At 42.2% G+C, this 20,381-nt stretch overlaps 1 protein-coding gene across 1 annotated transcript; it reads right to left on the bottom strand.

Moving 5' to 3' along the window:
* Positions 1-868: 868 nt before the first annotated feature.
* On the bottom strand, positions 869-17,109 carry LRP11 (low density lipoprotein receptor-related protein 11). Its single transcript, XM_009324157.1, has 7 exons — positions 17,091-17,109; positions 15,419-15,585; positions 10,697-10,838; positions 8,488-8,613; positions 7,520-7,720; positions 1,301-1,402; positions 869-1,023 (listed from the first exon to the last, which is right to left on the bottom strand). The coding sequence occupies exons 1-7, from the start codon at positions 17,107-17,109 to the stop codon at positions 869-871; spliced, it is 912 nt and encodes a 303-aa protein (XP_009322432.1).
* Positions 17,110-20,381: the final 3,272 nt, after the last annotated feature.

The raw sequence follows: 20,381 nt of genomic DNA on the forward strand, positions 1-20,381 counted from the left end.
CGGGTAAAAGCCGCTGCGTGCTGCTCTCTCACGCTGTGGAGGGTGTCGAGCTAGGGGTGGAAAAGGCTGAACAAGCCCTGAGCTCCGAGGAGAGACATAGCTCTGGGATCGCACAGGACTGCTGTCGAGCACTGGTAAGTCCGAACTCATCCGCCAAGGACTTGTATTTTTTCATTTTAGCATTTAGTAAGCATGACTCTCCGTTAGCTGCACAGAGGTTTAAACTACGAATGAAAAAAAGATGCTTTGTTCCTTAAATCCCAAATTCCGTTACAAAAGCTGGTGCTTAGATAGCGATTGCTTTTAATTAACAAAGCAAGACAAATTCTTTAATGAAAATACTCCCAGTGCATCAGGTGGAAAGTACACACATCAGTCTCTGCTGGACAGTGAAGTAACGCATTGGTCTGGAGCGTCCCGGTCCCCAGAGCGGAGCACAGTGGTGGCAGCACTGAGAAGAGCAGGGTGGCACAGGCTTCCCTCTACGCCTCAGCCAGCGCAGCTGGGGCTGCTGGGCCTTGGCTGCTCCGGTGCCCTGGCCCCGGGGCACGCTCTGCCGCGGCCGGGACCCTGACTGCTGCGGGGAGGGCAAGGGCACCCCACATCCAGTTTGGGGTGTCCCCACCTTGCAGTGTCTTCTGCACAAGAGCCAACTGGAGCTACTTTCTGGAGCCTGAACGCTTCTTATTTTCTGAGCGCGGGCATCTACCCACTTTTTTGTTTTATCACCCAAGGGGAAGAACATGTTCCTCATCCCGTAGGCTGCTTTGACGCTTGAAACTTAACTAAAGGTTTTGGTCCTTTTATAGAGGCAGAGGTTCATGGACACAGGAGAAAGGGGAGAAAACAACTGACCTAAATCCAATTTTTAGAGATACATCCCATTGATGAGGTAATCGGACTCTTCAGATGTAATGGGTCGAGCTTTTTTAAGCTTCTGTCTCACTAAACGCAGTCTGCAAGCAACCATAAGCAGCAGTAAAGCAGTGATGGCCAAGCCTAAGGCTAAGGGTAACACAGCACCTACAACGAGGTTAAGAGAAATTACACTTTATTTAATACAGTGAGAAATTGGTAGAGAAAACCTGAAATTTTTCTTTAAAAATACAGCTAGTCTATCACTTACGTGCTAATATTTGGAGCAACTCATGCTGAGAAACTAAACCGTATGATCATACAAGTTAGGAACAGTTCAGAATATGGAAGTACATTATTCAGTTCTTGACTATAGTATCTGGATCTATAGCACCTGACTGAAAAACTAATATAACTCAGAATGAATTCACGTGGTCGGTTTTACCTGTTTCTGGGACTGGACGACCACCTCCAGGCTGATTTCTCTTTGGCACAATTATGCCATTCCCATTTTTATCATCTGTTCTTTTCCCTGAGGAACTGTTATCTGTACAAAGTCAAGCAAGATAAATGAACATTGCAGTTCAGTGACTCAGGAAGCCTTATCCACAGGACACTAGAATTAAATAATGTGAAAGCACTTAAATTTAATAAAAAAAAAACCCCAACAGTTTAAGAACTTCTGACTCCTATTGTAAAACTTGAATTTTGGAAATAATGTGAAACTAAAGCTAAAATGTAAATTCAATTTTGCATCGCAGACCACAACGCATCTCAAACCAAACCCAAGTGGGTCATTTTCCACTGAAAAAAAAGATGGATATAAATTCTCTTTTACAAACTTCCATAATGAGGTATAGACCAATCTAAGCTAAAACATTACTAATGTAGTTATATATAGGTGAAAATGAAGCCATTTCAAGTTATGTTGATCTCCACCCTTGGAACTTGTAAAGCGGGAAACGCATAGGTTGGCTACACAAATTACCTTAATTTTGCCTGTTACCTGACACATACAGATGCAGAACGTACATACTTGGGAGACATAAAAATAGGTGGGGAAAACATTTCAGAGAGGATGACTTGGAGTGACTTCAGCTTTGTGTAGTACAGAAGATATAGCAGAGCATTGTAACTGCACAAGAAGAGACAACGCATAGTTTGCTGCTAAGAAGCGTTCATCTCGGGAGTGCAGGCGGCTGCAGTTTTGCTTCACAGGAGCAAAGAGTAACTCAGCTGGGACTCCCTCCTCCTGCGCTCCCACTGAAGTCCTACACCAATAGCTACAGGGACAATTCATGCAAGAGTGACAGCTTAATCCACCAACACACCCTTGCAAAAATCAGAAATACGCCTATGTTTTTAAATGTAATGACTGTATTTGTTTTTTACTGATAAATATTGAAGGGCACTTTGACTGTGCTGTGTTGTATTTGCTGGCAGCCCTCGGAACTGTGACAATGGTAGTGGAAACATACTATGCTACAAAATCTGTAAAACATGAATGTGAACCGTTGCAACTGGAATTACATATAGTGGTGAGTGTTGAGGAAGTGTTTAAGTCAATTAGCTTGGAACACGCACCACGCATAACTCCTGCCCACCATCAACAGCTCCGAAGTGCTGCAGAACGTGTCCCTGCCAGTGGCAGCAGCAAATACACCTGACCATTAATTAAAGCTTAAATTGTTTCATTGATACTGGCATGAGGTTGGATTTGATGACCTTAAAGGTCTTTTCCAACCTTAATGATTCTATGAGGTTAGGGCCAACGTCCCCACTCTAAGGCACAACGCAGCCTCCCAGGCTCTGGCTTTATTGCCCTGCCATTATGGCTAGGGGAGCATAAACACTGACTTCACCTCCTAGGAAATGCCTTAGAACCAAGCCACAGCCCTCCTTCTCATTCGGGCTCTTTAAGTTGTTCTGACATGTAAAGGGGACTTAAGGAAATCCTAAGTGTAAACTGTACTGGCTTGAAGGTACCTGTATGATATCAGAGCTGTGCAAAATAACCTGAATGTAATTCAGACCAAAACCAGCAGCTGTTTTCTGCTTCTGTCTTCCCTAAATGAAATTAAATGAATGTTTGTCTTTAGTTTGGAAATACCCAAAAGACATTGGCTCTTCTTAGAGCTGCTCCAGCCTGCATGACAAGGCTAGATCTGGATGCCTGTTTTATAAATTTGTTTTCCTGCCATTTGAGTAAAGGGAATATTTAAGTCAACTGCTTGTAAAACATTTGGCAAATATATCTGGAGAGAAGTTTAGCGGGAAAATTTTGGAAGGGGAGAAGAATCCTTTCAATAAAGCTTGTAGGGTTTTGTTAAGACTTGTGGCTGTTCTTACGGGACTGGAGGGGCTATCAGAGTCAATACTGCTCAACATCTTATCTGTTATCAACTAGAAAACAGAGATTTCCCCAAACAGGTTTAGGAGCCTGACATAAAGCATGTTATGTGGGTTTCGTTTTGTTTTCACTTTCTTTTCATTTTCTAGTCCGTGCCTAGGAAATTGCAATTTATAGCCCTTTCCAGTTACCCTAAATTAGAGGTCTAGGTTATGACTACTGCTGTCAATGCCTCCGCAGCAAAAACATGACTAAGGCTCGGGCATTCAGTCAAACATTGTCATCCCAGCCCTGAACAGTACTGCAGAACAGCTGGCGCGGGCAGCCTGGGGAGAAGCAGAGACCCCGTGCCAGCGGAATGCAAAGCTGTTATGGTGATTTATACACTTGAGTTGGCTATGCTGGGGAGTGCAAATCTTCAGGCTGCTTGTGAATTCAACCCGTCTGCATGACCGTGTTTGCTAGACGGGCTATTGCTGCTTAGAAACCAGCCCACTGCTCACTCCAGTGTGCTTTGCTGCAACTGTATTTTTGCTCCATTCGTAGTACAAGTGCAGCAGTGCCAGAATATGCAGCTGGGCTTGAGAGTTTCCCTGGAAAAGGATGCCGGGGCACTTTGGAGGCAGCCATGCAGAATGCTGCGCTGGCCTTTGGAGGAGATGCAGTCTGGGTTACTTCACTTATGGAGATATGTCTGCAAAGGGAAAGGACTCCTTTATCGACATCAAATGCCTCTTCCTGCATCTGCTCCCAACTACGGAAGAAAATGTTTGGCCTTCCAGCTTGGGCAAAAGTAAACCATGAGTCTGTTGCAGAAGACTCCATGCCCTGAGTGCCTGAGGAGGTTATCTCTAAGTTGGACTTGGTGTTCCTCTGGAGTGACCCTGCTGCAGAGGAATCCCACTGGAAAAGCAGGAGTGCAGAACAAGATTCACCCACTGTCAACAATGAATGACTTTTGGGTTTGTTTTGGGGTTTTTTTCGCCCCTCTTTACTGTGAATGGATCCCCTGCTAGGTCAGGCAGAATTTCTAAACAGTCCTTACCTTGGACTTGCATATTTTCACATTTTTCATACTTAAGCATAAATCCTTAAAAAGCTTGTATCAAGTCAGAGCCAAATATGAGGGGCTACTGGAGTAAAGAAAGCAGCTTAAGGGAAATTGGGAACAGAGAAACTATCAGGAGAAAATGGACTCTGGGACAAATTTCCCTTAGTATTATCTTCATAGGCAGAAAGCTCATTCCTGCCGCAAGGAACTATCCCACAGCCCAAAAGGAACTATCCCACAGCCCAAAACATTACAGCTTAGCCCAGCTCCTTTTAAAATGGAGAAAAGATAAATATGGTGGTCCTTGACAAGGAGGTCCATTTATTGGACATCTTTATTGGATTCTCAGAGATGAAAGTCGCTTATGGGGAGGTAAGTAGCAGAAGGGACCTGTCTTTATCGGTACTGTAACTACTACTGTAATAAAAACAAATGTAAAAAAGAAAACAAAGCAACTCCCCAGTCCTGCAACTTCTTGGGAAAAAAATTCTGTTCTTTAAAAGTCAGCTGAAAGCTCCTACATCAAACATCATGTCTACCAGCCACCTAGAATGTGCCACATGCTGGCTCCAGTAGGTAAATTACCCTTAACATTAACACCTTCTCTTAGTCTGCCTTGCAGTCACTGGATCTAAGAGCATCACATCTTCCTTCCTGACTTGCATTTCCATGACGATCTGCAAATGCCAACTAAGAATTAAGACAAATGTAGCCCTGAATGGAGCGCTCTCAAGTGAAAAGCTGGACCCTGTGCTGCCGCTGTAAAGCAATATCCCTTACTACGTATCTTAAGTAGACAGCTTTTCACCATGTAGACATTAAAATCATTAAAGATTATTTTTGAAATTTATTTATAATAGTGTATCAGGAGCCTGGATGCTTGCAAAGTCAACTCTAGGCCAACAAGCAACGTTATTGTCTTGTCCAACGAAGACCTTTACAGTGTGACTCGGAGGCACAGGTTCTGCCTTGGCACCAGCAGCGGGTCCAGCACTGTCTCAGGAGACAGTCCATCCCAGAACAGGATTTCTGCCAGTGGAATTGCTGAACTTTTGAGGTGGTTGGTATGATTTCTCTTCAGTGCTGCTTAACTCTCTTCAAAAATGCGTCTAGCAATTATTGCCCTCCTGAACGCATTTCCAGGTGGGCTTCATGGAGCTGCTTCAGTGTTTCTGTGTCTCTCATTTTTGTAGCACCTAATTATTAGATTTGGTCTGTAACCTCCTTGAGATCGCAGTGATGGAGAGAAATCTAATTAATGGCTCTGGGTGGATTTTTAGGAACAGGTTAGATACCCGTCTCCTCAACTCCATGAAGATTGTGGTGCTTGCCAGTGGGGCAGGACTTGAACTTCTCTGGACCTCTGGGAGTCATTAACGTACAGCATGTGACTCCTACAGAGTTTAAGTGACTGCATGAGAAGACAGCAACTCAGAGCAGATTTTGGCGGTTGCCCTTTGGACCCAGGTACCTAGCACCCCTTCATGTCCCACCACATGCACCCTCTTTGGAACTGATCCATAGGCAATTTAAAAACTCGCTGAGCTGTTTGCTGCTTTTTTGGTTAAAAGTATTGGGCTCCTGGGTCAGTAAGGACCGGGTCCTACAAGGAAATCCTTAAGTATCATTTAGCTGAAATTAAATTCTGACCGAGCTTTGTCAAAAGAGCAATATTAAAACCACAAGAATTAAACCCAGACATGGTCAGCTGGAAATCTTGCCTGTTTGAAATTAAAAAGATTACAACAGCTTCTGGTAGTACACTAATCACTGAAGTCCCATCACATTTTTTTAGTTTTATGGTAATTTTTTTTCTTTTATTGTCTACTGCTGTGCAAAAGGCTACCTTGAGAGCAAAAATGGTGCAAGTAAGTAACTGTGCAATGGGTAAACACAGAAAATGACTATGCAAAAGTGCCACGCTTTTACATGCACTTCCAATTATAACCTCTGATTATAGGTTGCCGAAGTTGGTGACCTCAATTCTGGTTTTACTTCTGGATTCACAAGCCCAATGGTTTTTGAGACCTACTCAGCAGCTGACTTTCCATTGGAGCCTGCAATGCCCTTTGGCAATTTGATATTTAGTTTGGGTGGCCCCGTATCAGCTGTCACTCCGGACTATGCGAGCGAGAAGGGTTTTGGGCATACTTCAGAATTTTAAGTCATTCCAATAAGGAGCACCAAGGTCATCTACACTGCCAGAAGAGGGGGAAACATTTGAGAGAGGATTTTGCTATCAGTTCCTACACATTCACCAAAGCAGTCAAATTCTTGAAGAACGTTGCTTTCACTCCCTCTGTGGTCTCCACAGATGAAGCACAAGCATCTGAAGAAACATCAAAGTGCCAACCAGGGAAGTGCCCTTTACAAGAGTCAGCAGCAGAGGGCACTGAGCACTGCTCTGTTGTAACAAGAAAATAAAGCTGTTTATAATTAGCTGCATCTTGGGCAGCAAGAATCAGTCTGAACTCTGAAGAAATAAAAGTGGGAGGTCTCGCACTCATTTTAGGCTCTGTGCACGTAGTTTTGCTTTCTTTCAACTGCCATTTCAGATCATTTTAATTCACCAGCAAGAACCTTAAAAGACACACCAGTTTCATTGCAGCTTCTGGAGTTTTACCAAGGCAAGGATCGGTGACTCTGCCTGCAACATCACTACACATTGACTCACAACAGGCTTGCAGCCACTACGGACAATACTACTGGGGACTTGGGGTTGCTTGTTACCAAAGACTGAGCCGTCTCTATAGTGATAAAAGATTTCTCCTGCCCTGGAGACACACTTCAGGAAAAATGTGCCCATAATAATCAAGACATTACTTCAAGGGGGAAAAAAAAAGTCATCGATTAGCACCAGGAGAGATGCAATCACTCTCACCCAAGTTGAACAGTACTTTGTTATGTTCTCCTGAAGGTACCCCCTACAGATTTAAAGAGCCTTATACATCAGCTTACACAGCTGAACCCATGGCAGAATTTGTATTTAGCTCACTGCACGTTTTGTTCCTTAAGATTGTATTCTTTTCCTAGCATTTCTACATTTTAACTTTATTTTTGCACCTGGTAAGAACCAGACTTGACTTTATAAAGCAATACCTAGTTGTAACTTAATTATTACAAGCTTCTTTTGCATTTTGTACATTTGTAAATTTTTACTCTTAGCCAGGCACCAAAAGACAATTTAATTAAATTTAAGGTGCAAGACATTTTCTTCCTCAAGAGAGAAAGATTCATTGAAACTGGTTCGTTTCAGTTCTTACCTGGCACAAATCCACTGATTTGTTTCTTTGGTCCCTGAGAAAGCGATTGGTTAGACATGTCTGCGTCCACTGAAAAAAGCGGCTGATTTCTGGCAGTGGCTTTCAGGGTGTTTTCTGCAGAGAATTTTTCATCTGTGTTTACAGTCCTTTGCTGCGTAGTGCCAAGAGCCGCATGAGTCACAGTCTTCCGGCCCGGGCTGACTGTGTTAACAGAAACAAAAATCATAATTTTTATATTGAATTGAAGGGAATGGGAGTGTTCTGATGGAAGACCCTGCGATATAGGCCTTAAGGCAGGCTGAACAAGTTCATCACGTTCAGACATATGATGAATGCGAGTTCCAGATATGTAGCAAGTTAACAATTGCCCGCTGTCAGTTCTTAAGCAAGAGTATACACATGAACCCTAAAGTGAAATCCAGCAACTGAAGTATCAATGAAAGAGTGGTTAGCCATCATGCCTATTCACTCGCTGATGATTTTTGTTCACTTAGCTGAGCACAGGCATGTATTGAGGATGACTAATGAAAGCAAACAGAGTGCTGGTGAATCAACTGGTTCCCCTACATGCTCACATTTCCAGTGTTTCAGATTCTTGCAAGGTGCGTAGCTGCACTTTGAAGCATACCTCTGAGACACCCTTTCAGATCAAGACCAGGGTCCTTGTTTCCATAATCATCATGCAAGTCAAGAACTGATTTTTTAAATGTTGAGAACTCTCACAGAAAATCTGTCATTTGGGGACCTTTGACAGCTTTGATACGCTTTGAAGAAAAGGGACTTAATTTCTGAGCATCTGCTGTACGCGGACATTAAACCTTCCCATGTGCTGTTTCCAATGAAAGGCTCTACGGTGGCTGCAAGCTGCTTGCGCACGGGGAGAGAGGCCACAGGAGGGGCACCGTTTCCCTTTGGTCATTCAGGCTGCGGTTACTTTCACAATCTACACTGTGGCCTGGTGCACTTACAGTTCTGGCAGAAAGTTTCATCCGATCCATCAGGACACTGTCTCACGCCATCGCAAGCAAATGTGATGTCAATGCAGCAGCCATCATCGCAGATAAACTGGTAGCGAGAGCAAACCCCGACACAGGCTGTTGAGAAACAGTTCCCAAATTACCAGAAGAGAAATCCAAGCAGTAAATACTGAGTCAATGACTAAAATCTGCAGCACCGAGGAAAAAGCAAAACCATGCTATGTCAAGAAGGACCATGAACAAGGCAGAAAGTTGAAGAAAGGCCAGGCTCAGCTATATGACGCTATATTGACTCAGAAGCTAATATAACTAATAGCTGTTCCTGGGACCCCCTCATCACTATTCTGGCAATCTCTTTACTATAGGAATACTCAGCCTGGAGGCTGTTGCACCTTACACCTTGTGCAGCACCCCCACAGCACTTTAAACTCTGCTGGCCTAAGCTGAAAGGAGATCTTCCCAGGCTTAAAATACCCAGGACAGTCCTGAAAATAAATAAATGAAATCTCTATGGCTGTAACTGCATCTCTCCAACACATAATTCCTACTACATACCCATTCTGTATTTCTGACAATATGTTATTTTACATGCACACATATGGACCACATGGAATCTTTTATGGCATGTTTTCTGCAACCTAATTAGAATACTAAAAGTATGCTCGTCATTTATTTACATCAGCAATGTAAATCCAATACAGCACATGCCAGAACAGGACTAAGCACAAGGTCTCACAAGTGACCTTCACCAGAAAGAACTGATTGCCGCCTGCTTTAATATTTAGATTCCCCTGGAAATGGAAAGTGTCCCTGGACATTTCATTTTGCATACTCAAAGCTTTCCTGAAACCCGTTCTGACCTTGTAATTATCAAGTGTTTGCATCTGTGCTTTTGTCTTTCCAACAGCGGTGTAGTTCATTGCTTTGTAAAGCATTATCAAATTCAGTGTTTGGTTAATGTTAACAGCAAATCGATTTGCAGAAGGAGGTCACAGCCTTTGGTTGTTACCCTGCTATGTACCGAAAAGCTGCGCAATGCTAAGGAAAGTACGGCAGGAACACAGGCGCCTATTTAAAACCCCTAAAATCATACTTAGAAACTTCAGCACTAATAATAGCACCGGTCTTGCATGCATTAAGGCACCGTTGACTGGTTTAACCATAGTAGTAGCACTTGAATTGCAAATGGACTTGAGGAATTAGAAGAAGAAAAAAGGCAGCAAATCCTCTACGTGCTCCACCCAGAAGATACCACAGATACCCACAGTAGCAAATAAATAAATCACCAAACCTCTCTGGCTGCTTTAGCTGAACTAAACGTTAATGAATACAACTCTATCATCCATTACTGCAATACAGGCATTATTAAACAGACTCATAACGGGTTTTTTGTAATACCAGTTTATTGCCACTGGGACTACCCTCTCACATAGAGATACTGCACTGGTGCAGAGCAAAGTTAGTACTGGTTCAGCTGAACGTAGTCATGATGCTAGTTTAACCTTTACTTTGTGCCAGAGCAGCAGATCTCTATTAGCAACTTGCTAATTATGATGTAATTAGAATTTATTACATAAAAGAGTGCAGAATTGACAGCCACCAAAATCTAACTCACTTTCTAACTTTTATGCTTTTTACATGTTTCTCGAGCTGAGAGTTTTAAGATAATGGGTCAATTCCAGCTTCAGTTTCCCCAGTAACGTAAGGCTTTGGTAACAACCATTACACAGAAAAGCTTAAATGCATGAAAACAAGAAACCATCCCATCTTTTAGACTACAGATGCAGGCCAATATTATTATTAGGCTGTGTGTCACACCTACTATTAACTGCTTTTAACAGGGTCTTCTCTACAGCACAAGCCTTGTCACGTTCGACGCACCGTCTGACTATACAATGAACTGTTACGATGTGCCCGGTACGTACAGCAGTATTTCATTTTTCCAACCCTGCACGCTTATTAGCAATACAAGGCTGAACATTTAAATGCTTGAAAGTATTATTGCTCTAACAAACAAGTGATGCTTGCTTGCTTCCTCAACCTGAAACAGCAATTCAAAACTGAAAGAGAGGTCATTATGTAGTAAGGGCAAAATAATACACTAGAGACGGAGAATAAGATTTCTGCCTCCATCCAGACCCTTGCTCTGAATATCACACCCTGGGTGTCACACAGGCAACGGCTCCAGTCATTTTCTCACCTACTGCGGAATGAACCATGGGCAGAACGGTTACAGAGACGTTGTCAGAGCTCCGCTGACCTGCAGTGTCCGTCACAGTTAGCTGGAAAATATACCCGCCCTCCTGGACGTGGGATAGTTTCAGTGTTCCTGGCTGTGGTACCTGATTAAAGAAACACAGCGGGGAAAAAAACAGGTATTAAGGATCCACCCATAAACTTCTAGGAAGAAGGAACTCATTTCTGTACAATGCTTTTCACGCAGGTTAAATACTTCTCTTAAGTCTGGTCAGCCCAATCAAGCATGTGTATCAACCTGTAATGTTTTGGTCTTTTTTTTGCATCCATTTGTAAAAATAAACATGCTTGACATTTACATACTGGTTTTTGTGGTACACGCAATTACCTGGAGCCGTGGATCTTAGCACTGGAGAATAAATGGAACCATAAATTTAACTCAATTTTTCGGTAGTTAGAAATGTAACTTGAGAGGGTAGGCAGTAAAATATTTTGCTCTCTATCAAGTTAGTCTTTAGACAATATGAATTCACAGAAGTTACTTTTGCTTTACACTGATTTATGATCAGGTGACTGATAGCATTGCTTTATTAGTAAGACTGCCCACCTCTGTCCAGTATGACATTTAATGTAGTCACTTGCAACTTTTACAAATTGCCAGACTGAATTTTTCCATGCCCCACGCTGAATTTCCATGCCTTGCTCTGAACTGCAAGTAAGTTCATCTACAGTGAGTGACCTAAACATTAGGTTTCAGAAAGTCATGTGAGAGAGAGAGAGATATGCATAAACAATTTAAATTGGATTAGATCGTTAAAAAAATAGTCAAATAACTTATTTTATGATAATTTAAAACAGGTGCCAAACTGGCATTACTAGTACAATGGTCATTTAGAAATAAGTTTGTGTAAAATGAGTATGGTATTTGTATCAAATGCTGAATTTTTTCTAAATTTGTGACAATTACTAGTTACAAATAACTCCAGCTGTCTGAGGATTCAGTAACACATACTTCAGTAACTACAAAGAAGCTCTGCAGGTTTATTGGACACGTAGTGTATTTTTACAAATGAAGCACATAGGGCTATCTTTATAAGTAACTGAAAGGTACATTAAAAGCCTCTGTGATTATCTTTAATATTAAAACCAAAATTCAATAAAGACCTTTGGTTTTGCTTGTTTATAGTTGGTTTTCATGCCTAAAAGAGAACAGGAATTTTCAATAAGTATAATAATAGAGTCCTAGACCTAGCTTTATAGCAGGGTGTATTGATAAATTCATTTTTCTCATCTGGTAAGTGCATTTCCTAACTGAAATTTCTTGCCTTTTCTAATATCTGAATGCACTCAGTTATCCGATCTTGCTGTTGATTACTTCTCGATGGAGTATATGACACGCTACAATTTTATTCTTTATTGTATTACAGAAATAAATATGCTCTAAAAAACACCTGCTGCTGTTCACTGTGACTGCTGGGAGAGCAAATACGGTATTTAAAACTCATGAGCCGTGGAGTCCAACTCTCCTCTCAATGCAGAGCCAGAGAAAGACCACCGACTTCTGAATACGCCGCCACTCCTTCTGGCGACCTCCGTGCTCTCCTTTTTATCTCCGTCCTGCCCTGAACAATGCCTGACTGTACCTGCTTTCTTACAAACTTTGGCTCAAACTAGACTGTAAATTTCCAGATAATCAGCATTTAACAAGCCCAAGAATTGCCCACAAGTGTCACAGAGCTGTGCAGCTACAGCATGTGGGTAGCAATCTGAGAAGCAAATAAACTAAGAAGCAATAATCAGTCACAACAGAAAAAAAATTTCCACTGGCTTCCTTCTACAATACGGTAAGATCTCTTTATAGCAGTCGTTCCCACTCCTGCGCCTTCTATTTATTCTTTGGTACATAAGTGCAGTGCAACTTATCTTATTTAAACACAGCCCCATTCTCCCTTGTACCTGTGGATTCACAAATACTTTTCTAAGAATAGATGACATGAAATCCAGTAACTTCAGGATAGCAACTAAAGCACTAAAGATAGCAACTGAAGATTATATGAATAATCACAGTTATTAATTCAACTCTAAAAATTAAATTATCATGGATTGTCATGGTTTAACCTCAGCCGGCAACTAAGCACCACACAGCCGCTCGCTCACTCCCCCCCGGTGGGATGGGCTGAGAATCAGAAGCGTAAAAGTGAGAAAACTCGTGTGTTGAGATAAAGACAGTTTAATAGGGAGAACAAAAGCCGCACGCACAAGCAAAGCAAAACAAGGAATTCATTCACTACTTCCCATGGGCAGGCAGGTGTTCAGCCATCCCCAGGAAAGCAGGGCTCCATCACGCCTAACGGTGACTTGGGAAGACAAACGCCATCACTCTGAACATCCCCCACTTCCTCCTTCTTCCCCCAGCTTTACATGCTGAGCATGACGTCATATGGTATGGGGCTATCACTTTGGTTAGCTGGGGTCAGCTGTCCCGGCTGTGCCCCCTCCCAGCTTCTTGTGCACCCCCAGCCTACTCGCTGGTGGGGTGGGGTGAGAGGCAGAAAAGGCCTTGGCTCTGTGCAAGCACTGCTCAGCAGTAACTAAAACATCCCTGTGTTATCAGCACTGTGTTCAGCACAAATCCAAAACACAGCCCCATACTAGCTACTATGAGGAAAATTAACTCTACCCCTGCCAAAACCAGCACACGGATAATCATCAGGTTACATGTCTGAGAGAAAACCCTGCCCGTTTGAACACAGTGGAAAAGTAGCTATCTAAATATAAACCCGTGTCAAGATTTTTTTGATTTATCAAATATAAAGACATCACCAGGATTAATGTTAATTTTGCAGGTTTAAATAAATATAAGACTGGTCTCTATTTTATGGAGTGACTCTGAGTAAAAGTAAAAACATGAACTTTAAATTTTTTAATTAACTTCTAATTTTTGTGTTACTCTAGATATATTACTACATCACAGAAAATTTTAAAGAGCATTTGATTGCTATTTACAGAAAATAATGCTGCAAAGGGTCAGATTAACAACTCTTGAGAATAAAACGGTCGTTTTATCCAGATGATATCTAGCAACTATTTTTAAAGCTTCGTTCAGGTCTTTCCTATGTATTATGCTGTTTGCACTCCTTATGAAAGCCTTTTGACTTTTTAATTTTCAAGCCAATAAAATAATAAATTAAGATAAACAAACTCACAGTGGTTTTTGACATAGTTTCAAATTGCAATACAGCCTCAAGTAATTCAGAACTGGCTGACTGTAGTCACCCTTCCACAGATGTGGATCTTGCAGTAGAAGATAAAACTTGCAAAAGTACGTAGCACTGGCTTAACTAATACATTTGAATACCCCTGCTGTGTTTTCTGCAAGGAGTATGGTTATAAAAAATTACTTGTGCATAGATTTCAGCAACTATTCACCAGAGACACCCAACTGCCTTCTTAGGGTTCATCCAGCAGCATGTTTCCTAACCATGACATGGCGATTTTTCAATTACCTACGCGTTACCTACACTGCCCTCCAGGAGACTAGGGAATAATCAATTGCTCCGTTGAGCTTTTCCATGGATGACAATTTTAGGTTTCAATGCATTTAGCTAGCTCTTTATGTTAGGCAAAACTCTGGTTTGCTCCGTCATTACAAATCTTGAGCAACTTTGCTGATATTGGTAGTTTGTCCAACTTGCCTCTGATGTTACTGAGCCGAGCAGACATAAGCAGCAACTGTCAGGTACTGCTCATGGTGGCACTGGTACACAAGGCCTCTTGGGTTTTGGACTGTTCCCGTTGCTCATCCTGTCCCGTTTAAACTCATCCTATCCATCAGCAGCACCTCAGCAACAGCAAGGACTACGGTCCACACCCTCTCCCCTTTAACATGTCCCTCCTGCTCTAGGTGGAGTCCCTGCTGAGCCCTGAATAACTGTGGGCTGCGAACAGACTGTAAGTAGGCTCTGCGTTTGAGACATTTTTCCTTTCCTTTTCTGCTGCTCCTAGAGCATTCACAAAGAAGGGTAGGATGGAGAATCCCTCTCTTGACGGTTAATTTTACGTTGAAACCAAATTGCACAGATGCACCGAAATTGTTTAGATGCAATAAAACAGTATCTCAAGGTATCTTATAAGGTCTACATCACACATTTCTTTGCAGTTTCTCCATGAGCATTGACAGAAGACTGCTGGTGAAAATATCTTACTATTTTTAGTAACTGAATTACTAAGGTGTCTCTAACCTGGATCACAGAAGCCAAAAACCAAGTGCAGTGAGCGCAAACAATGGCAAAAGAGAGCAGAGCTGAAATACAGTAGAGTATTAGCATCTACTTGTTTGCTACTGGCTGTCCCGTGCCACCCTGGATACAGCTGAACTGTATAAAACACTAGAAATAACCACCGGAACAACCTCCCCAGCGACATGGTAGAGTCCCCATCACCAGAGGTTTTCAAAACGCGACTGGATAGGGCACTAGATAATCTCATCTAGGCTCCCTGACCCACAAAAGGTTGGACCAGATGATCTTTCGAGATCCCTTCCAACCTGGGCTGCTCTATGCTTCTATGAAATAAAGGCTCAGGTTGTACAGTCATCCTAAGTTTGGTGCCTGGCAGCCATAACCATTTGAACATATTTAATATTTTTAGCGCTACATTTAAAACTGTGCTATAACGAACACAACCATCTGCGAATGACTGGCCATGTGCAAGGTTGCATGTGTACCTTCATTTCAACCGATGAGTCGCCTTGCAGCAGCGTCCACTCGTACTGCACAATCCCACGGTCATCTGAGCTTTCTCGGCCATCCAAAAGCACCCAGTCGACAGGTGACTGCAGCACAATATCTTGTCCCGCCCTGCACCGTGGAGGCTTGTCATATTCTTCTTCTTCTTCAGTAAAAAAAAGAGAAGCTCAGTTATTTCTCAGGGGAAGCTGAGTGATTGTTTATATAAAACGTACTTTTTCTTGATTAAGGTATTGATTCACCGCTGTGCAAATTCCTGAAAGATAGGACATGTTCGTTAGTGCACATTTTGTTAAGCGAAGTAGTATCTACTTAAATTTTAATTAACTGTTCCATATTCAGTGACATCTTCAGGAAATAACTGCTACATTAGAAGCATAGAAAACCTCTCTACGTACACAGATGTTTCACTAATACAACGGGATTGTTAGCATCAGTGTGTTTTTTTAATCTGAACTAAGGAAAATGGATTTAAATATGAATTACATACATATTCAGATGGCAGTTACTGCACACCTTTCACAGCACTCTGCGTAACTTAATACTCTTTTAGTCTCTTTTTATAATACATCATTACAGGAGTGAAAGGCTTATTTAACATAAGCTGGCATCCTGGTGAAGCAGTGCACAATAACATAATGATTAAAAATAATCAGAAATGACCACTGATTTTAAGTGCCTAATTTAAGACATTCAAAGCTTGATTTTCAGACTATTTAGGATTCGTAGCATTTTGCTGTATTCAAAGTACACTTCCTTTTGATTAAAATTGTGAGTACTAAGTACTTTTGCCAATCCGACCACGAGTTTTTCAGGTTAGACTAACAAAACCCATGGTACGTTAAGTGACACGGCCTGTGAGAAGTGGTTTAAGCCATTTGCTCTGCAACCTTCAGGCAGTGCAGGGAAGAGAGATGGGTAAAATCTGGTTCTACAAGTCAGCATTTGACAACTTTAGCCACACGATCGTATCTTTCTGCAGTTCCCGGACCAAGTTTCATTCCTTCTCTGGGCATGGGATGTTCCCGGCACCCTGAAGTGCCAGGGTGCTTTCTGCTCGTGACCTCTGCAAAGGATATCCTGTGAAGGACATTGATGTTAAGCTCAGTAAAGCATCTACTGAGCACAAGGCTGCAACTTCACTCAGTGTGGGCAGAGCTGCACACGGAAAGAAAAGGCGCTTCCCCATCAGCGTAGGGATTCTCCCTTGCACGTGCTCCTCTCCAGTTTCAAGAACTTGCTCGAAGGCACGGAGCTCATCGGAGCAGTGGGACAATTTTTTATCACTGACTAAACAGCAAACTTTTTGTTTCTTGTTTTTCTCAGAAGTAGGTAAGGCATAGAAAATTTCAAGGCAAACGCCTTAAGTTAGGAAAACGTACAAATAACTGAAAACAGGGTCTAATAATAGAAAGTATGAAACAGTTCTTGCTCATCCAGCTGGCACAGGAAGTTTTGCCTAATTCGTATACACTCAGTTCTCAAAACCAGGTATGTTTAAAACGCAACATTTAGGTGCAAAAAAAAATACTCATTGTTAATAAACACCATCGTTATGGTGCCATGGCAACTTTTATTTGGTCTATATGAGTTATGTACAGTCTTCACACGATTATTTACTTTACCGATCACTGTCAAAAAGAGACCGACCTGAAACAGCACAGCCCATTCTTCCGCTTTTACCTTGGAAAGTGGTTTCATGTCACCTGTCTGGTTCAAATGACTCAATCAATGCCTTGCAGGGGCACAGACAAGCCCCACTTCCCCTGGGCCCTAAGCAATAAGGATCTTCTCTTCCCGAACTAACTTGATACGCCAGCAGCCTGAGTTGCAACAGCAGGACCACTTCACGTTGGGGCAGGTCACCGAAATTCATGCCAGTTCTTTGCTAAAGATGACTGAGGGACCACACTCAAGCCTCTGGTCCCAAAGGATGGAGGCACCACGCCTTTGCTTGTAAGACACCAGAACATCCTCAGAAAGGTACATCAGTGGCAAATCAGCTTGTCTCTTGCCCTAGCGAAGAAAAAACTGGCCTCAGAGAGACATCTGGCATGGGAAGAGACAGCCTATTGAGCTAAAGACTCTTTTTCCACAGCAAAGTTTTAAGCAATGGAATACATTAACTTCAGAGAGTGAAACACCTCCAAATCTGGGGAATACGTGCTTCTAAGGAGTCAGCATAAAAAAGCAAGGAGGCATACTCAGGAGTATGCCTTACAACCACTGACCGCTCATGGGAGTAAAGGACTATCAGCCACAGGTTAGCAGAAAAATCAAGCTCATAAAGCATCTTTTAACTTCCATTTCTAATGATTATTTAGATTGAGCGTAAATAAGCAATATGAAACTGATATACCAGATCAACACTCTGATATGCTGGAGCTGTGGGGTGGTGACTTTATGAGCAACCCTTTTTTCTTGGGGGAGAACACAACAGGCTTAAATTGTTCTGCTTCCTCTGTCCTTTATACAGATTTGGCCTGCCAACAATGAAGCTGCCAGCCAGTTGTCTGAATGAAGGCTTTGTTATAAAAGGGTTTTTTATTACCGATTCCTGAATTTCTTTGATATCAGTTTACCTTCATGTTGAATCCTCCATTGCTCACCGCTAGTGAGTACCAGAGAAGGAAAGTCAGACATTTCTGGTGAGGCACTCAAGTCCTCTTTCTTTCTATGTCAAAAATTTAAAAATGTACCTAACGAAGGCAAAAAGTATAGTGTATATATGTAGTATATATATGCCTCTTCTTTCAGTATAGGCATACGGGGTTTCATTGTTAACCCTGCACAAACTGCCTGGAAGTGCAAAGTAAATCTACAGCTAAACCAGCACAAACTGGGTGTAAAGTGAAGGGCTCGGATTTACACTGGAATGTTCAGTCCAGAAATTCATCCCAGTGCTGACTGTTCTGGAAGTACACAGAGAAACACTTGATCTGAAGAATACGTGTCTGTCATTAACTGCTCCCAGAATTAAATATGCAATTGGGTTTGGTTTACTGAAGATTTTTAACATAAATAAAACCACAACATCCTAGAGATCACCGTATACTAATGCTCAGAAATATTTTGCAATTACGAATACACCATGTTTATGGATAAATGTTGGTTTGGGATTATAAAAAAGAAAACGGTAGAAGACTCAACACCACAGTACTCTGAAAAAAACAAAACAGGTAAAACGTGATCCCCTTGTGACAGAAAATCTTGGAATGCAAAGCTCTTTCCTGTATTTCCTAAATTCAGTCATGGGGTGATTGAATAATGTAAGGGAAAAGAGTTGTATCTTCATCACCGTGTGATGCATTGCTGTCCAGATTAATTTTTCAACGTAATTCAAGAATACGGTGGTAACATAACATCAGAGAGCAAAATAATTCAATCTTAATTTTCTCTCTCCTGGTCTATGTCACAGCTGACAGATGTTTCAATAAAAGTTCATCCTCCTTCGTGGCTCTGCTTCAGCTCCAGTGTAATTGCATTAAGAAGACATAATCCCCTGTTTCTGATACCACCATCACCCACAAGGCAGACTTTTAAATAAACCCAACAGGACACAGAGCAATTTGCAGATTAGGAATTGAAATTGCCTTGCAAGCCCAGTGCTGATAGTCACAAAAGCTGCCTAAAAGGCAAGGCACTCAGGAGTGCAAGAGTTCAAGGAATTCAAGATTTCTAATAGGTAGAATATAATTTGAACAGTAGTATTATTTATATTGTGCCATAACTGCACTCGACATTAGGGCCAGGTTTTAATGGAATTAAGGCAGTTCAAAATGATGAAGGACATTTGAAGGTATTTCCAAAGGTTTTCAAAGAAGCCTAGTTCTCTAACTTTGATGCAAAATCTAATCTTAAGCCTTCTATCTTGCAAGTGCATACAGGGTTATGAAACATAACTACCCAAAAGTTGCTACATAAATAGCACCTAATACTTCCCCCATTGAAAATGTCAAAATCATACCTTGGGTTTTTCTGGCATCTTTAAGATCATCTTTACTGCCACAAGTTCCTCCCTATAGCTCCCTAGTTTACCTGCCCATGCACTTTGCAAAAAATATTTAGGCATTGTAACTCCTCTAAAAATTGAGCCCCTGTTCCCTCTTATCTCCAGGGGATTCCCGCTGGCATTCTCAGAAAACAGGCAGGACTGGACGGACCTCAAGCCTGAGGTCTCCCCTGCCAAGGGAGCAGCAATAGCAGGTGCCATCCGGACACACAGTTTTCATTCACGCCACCGCCAGGCTTTTGTCATGTTGCATGCCGGGACTAAATTACTTAAGTTGAGATATACTGCTGAAGAAGATGAAGAAGAGGACATTTAGGAAAGTATTGTCAACAGAAGGTAATGAAATTAAGACAAATTAACTTGAATTAAGATGCAACTGTTTCACAACAGGAGGTGGCGGAGTGCGAGTAAGTTCTTTGGATCAGATGCTAGGACACAGACTCCAAATTTAGAAATTCAGACTTGTTTTCATCTACTGCTGCTTGCTCCGATTACGTTGTTCTTAAATACGCTCCAGGGCTGAACAAACTGCTGCTTTTGATGGGGCCCAGACTCCAGAGGCGGTTATATAGAGCCTCCATGCTGCCCCTGGACTACCTGTGAGATACCCTTCTCTTCTTCAGTCTAGCTCTGAAGTTCTTAAGCAGGAAAAATTCTGAATTAAGTGAATGCGAAACCCACTTAGGTGGTAACTTTTCGACAGCAGCCCCAAGGAGAAGGGTATGTATGCTCTTGCTCGGCCGCTGCGTAAATCCCTCTCAAGCTACTGCACCAGGCGCTGGCGTAGCTGGCGCCAGCGGTTCACGCTTCCCAGGGTGCCCAGCTCCCGCAGTTCCCTGGGGAACCCGATCCACGCGCCTGGGACCTGCCTGGTCCCCCGGGGTTGCGGGGCCCGTGAACACGCTCATCCCACCGACCGGCTCCCAACC

The sequence above is a fragment of the Pygoscelis adeliae genome, unplaced genomic scaffold, assembly GCF_000699105.1.
Source record: "Pygoscelis adeliae isolate BGI_AS28 unplaced genomic scaffold, ASM69910v1 Scaffold105, whole genome shotgun sequence".
Lineage (NCBI taxonomy): Eukaryota > Metazoa > Chordata > Aves > Sphenisciformes > Spheniscidae > Pygoscelis > Pygoscelis adeliae.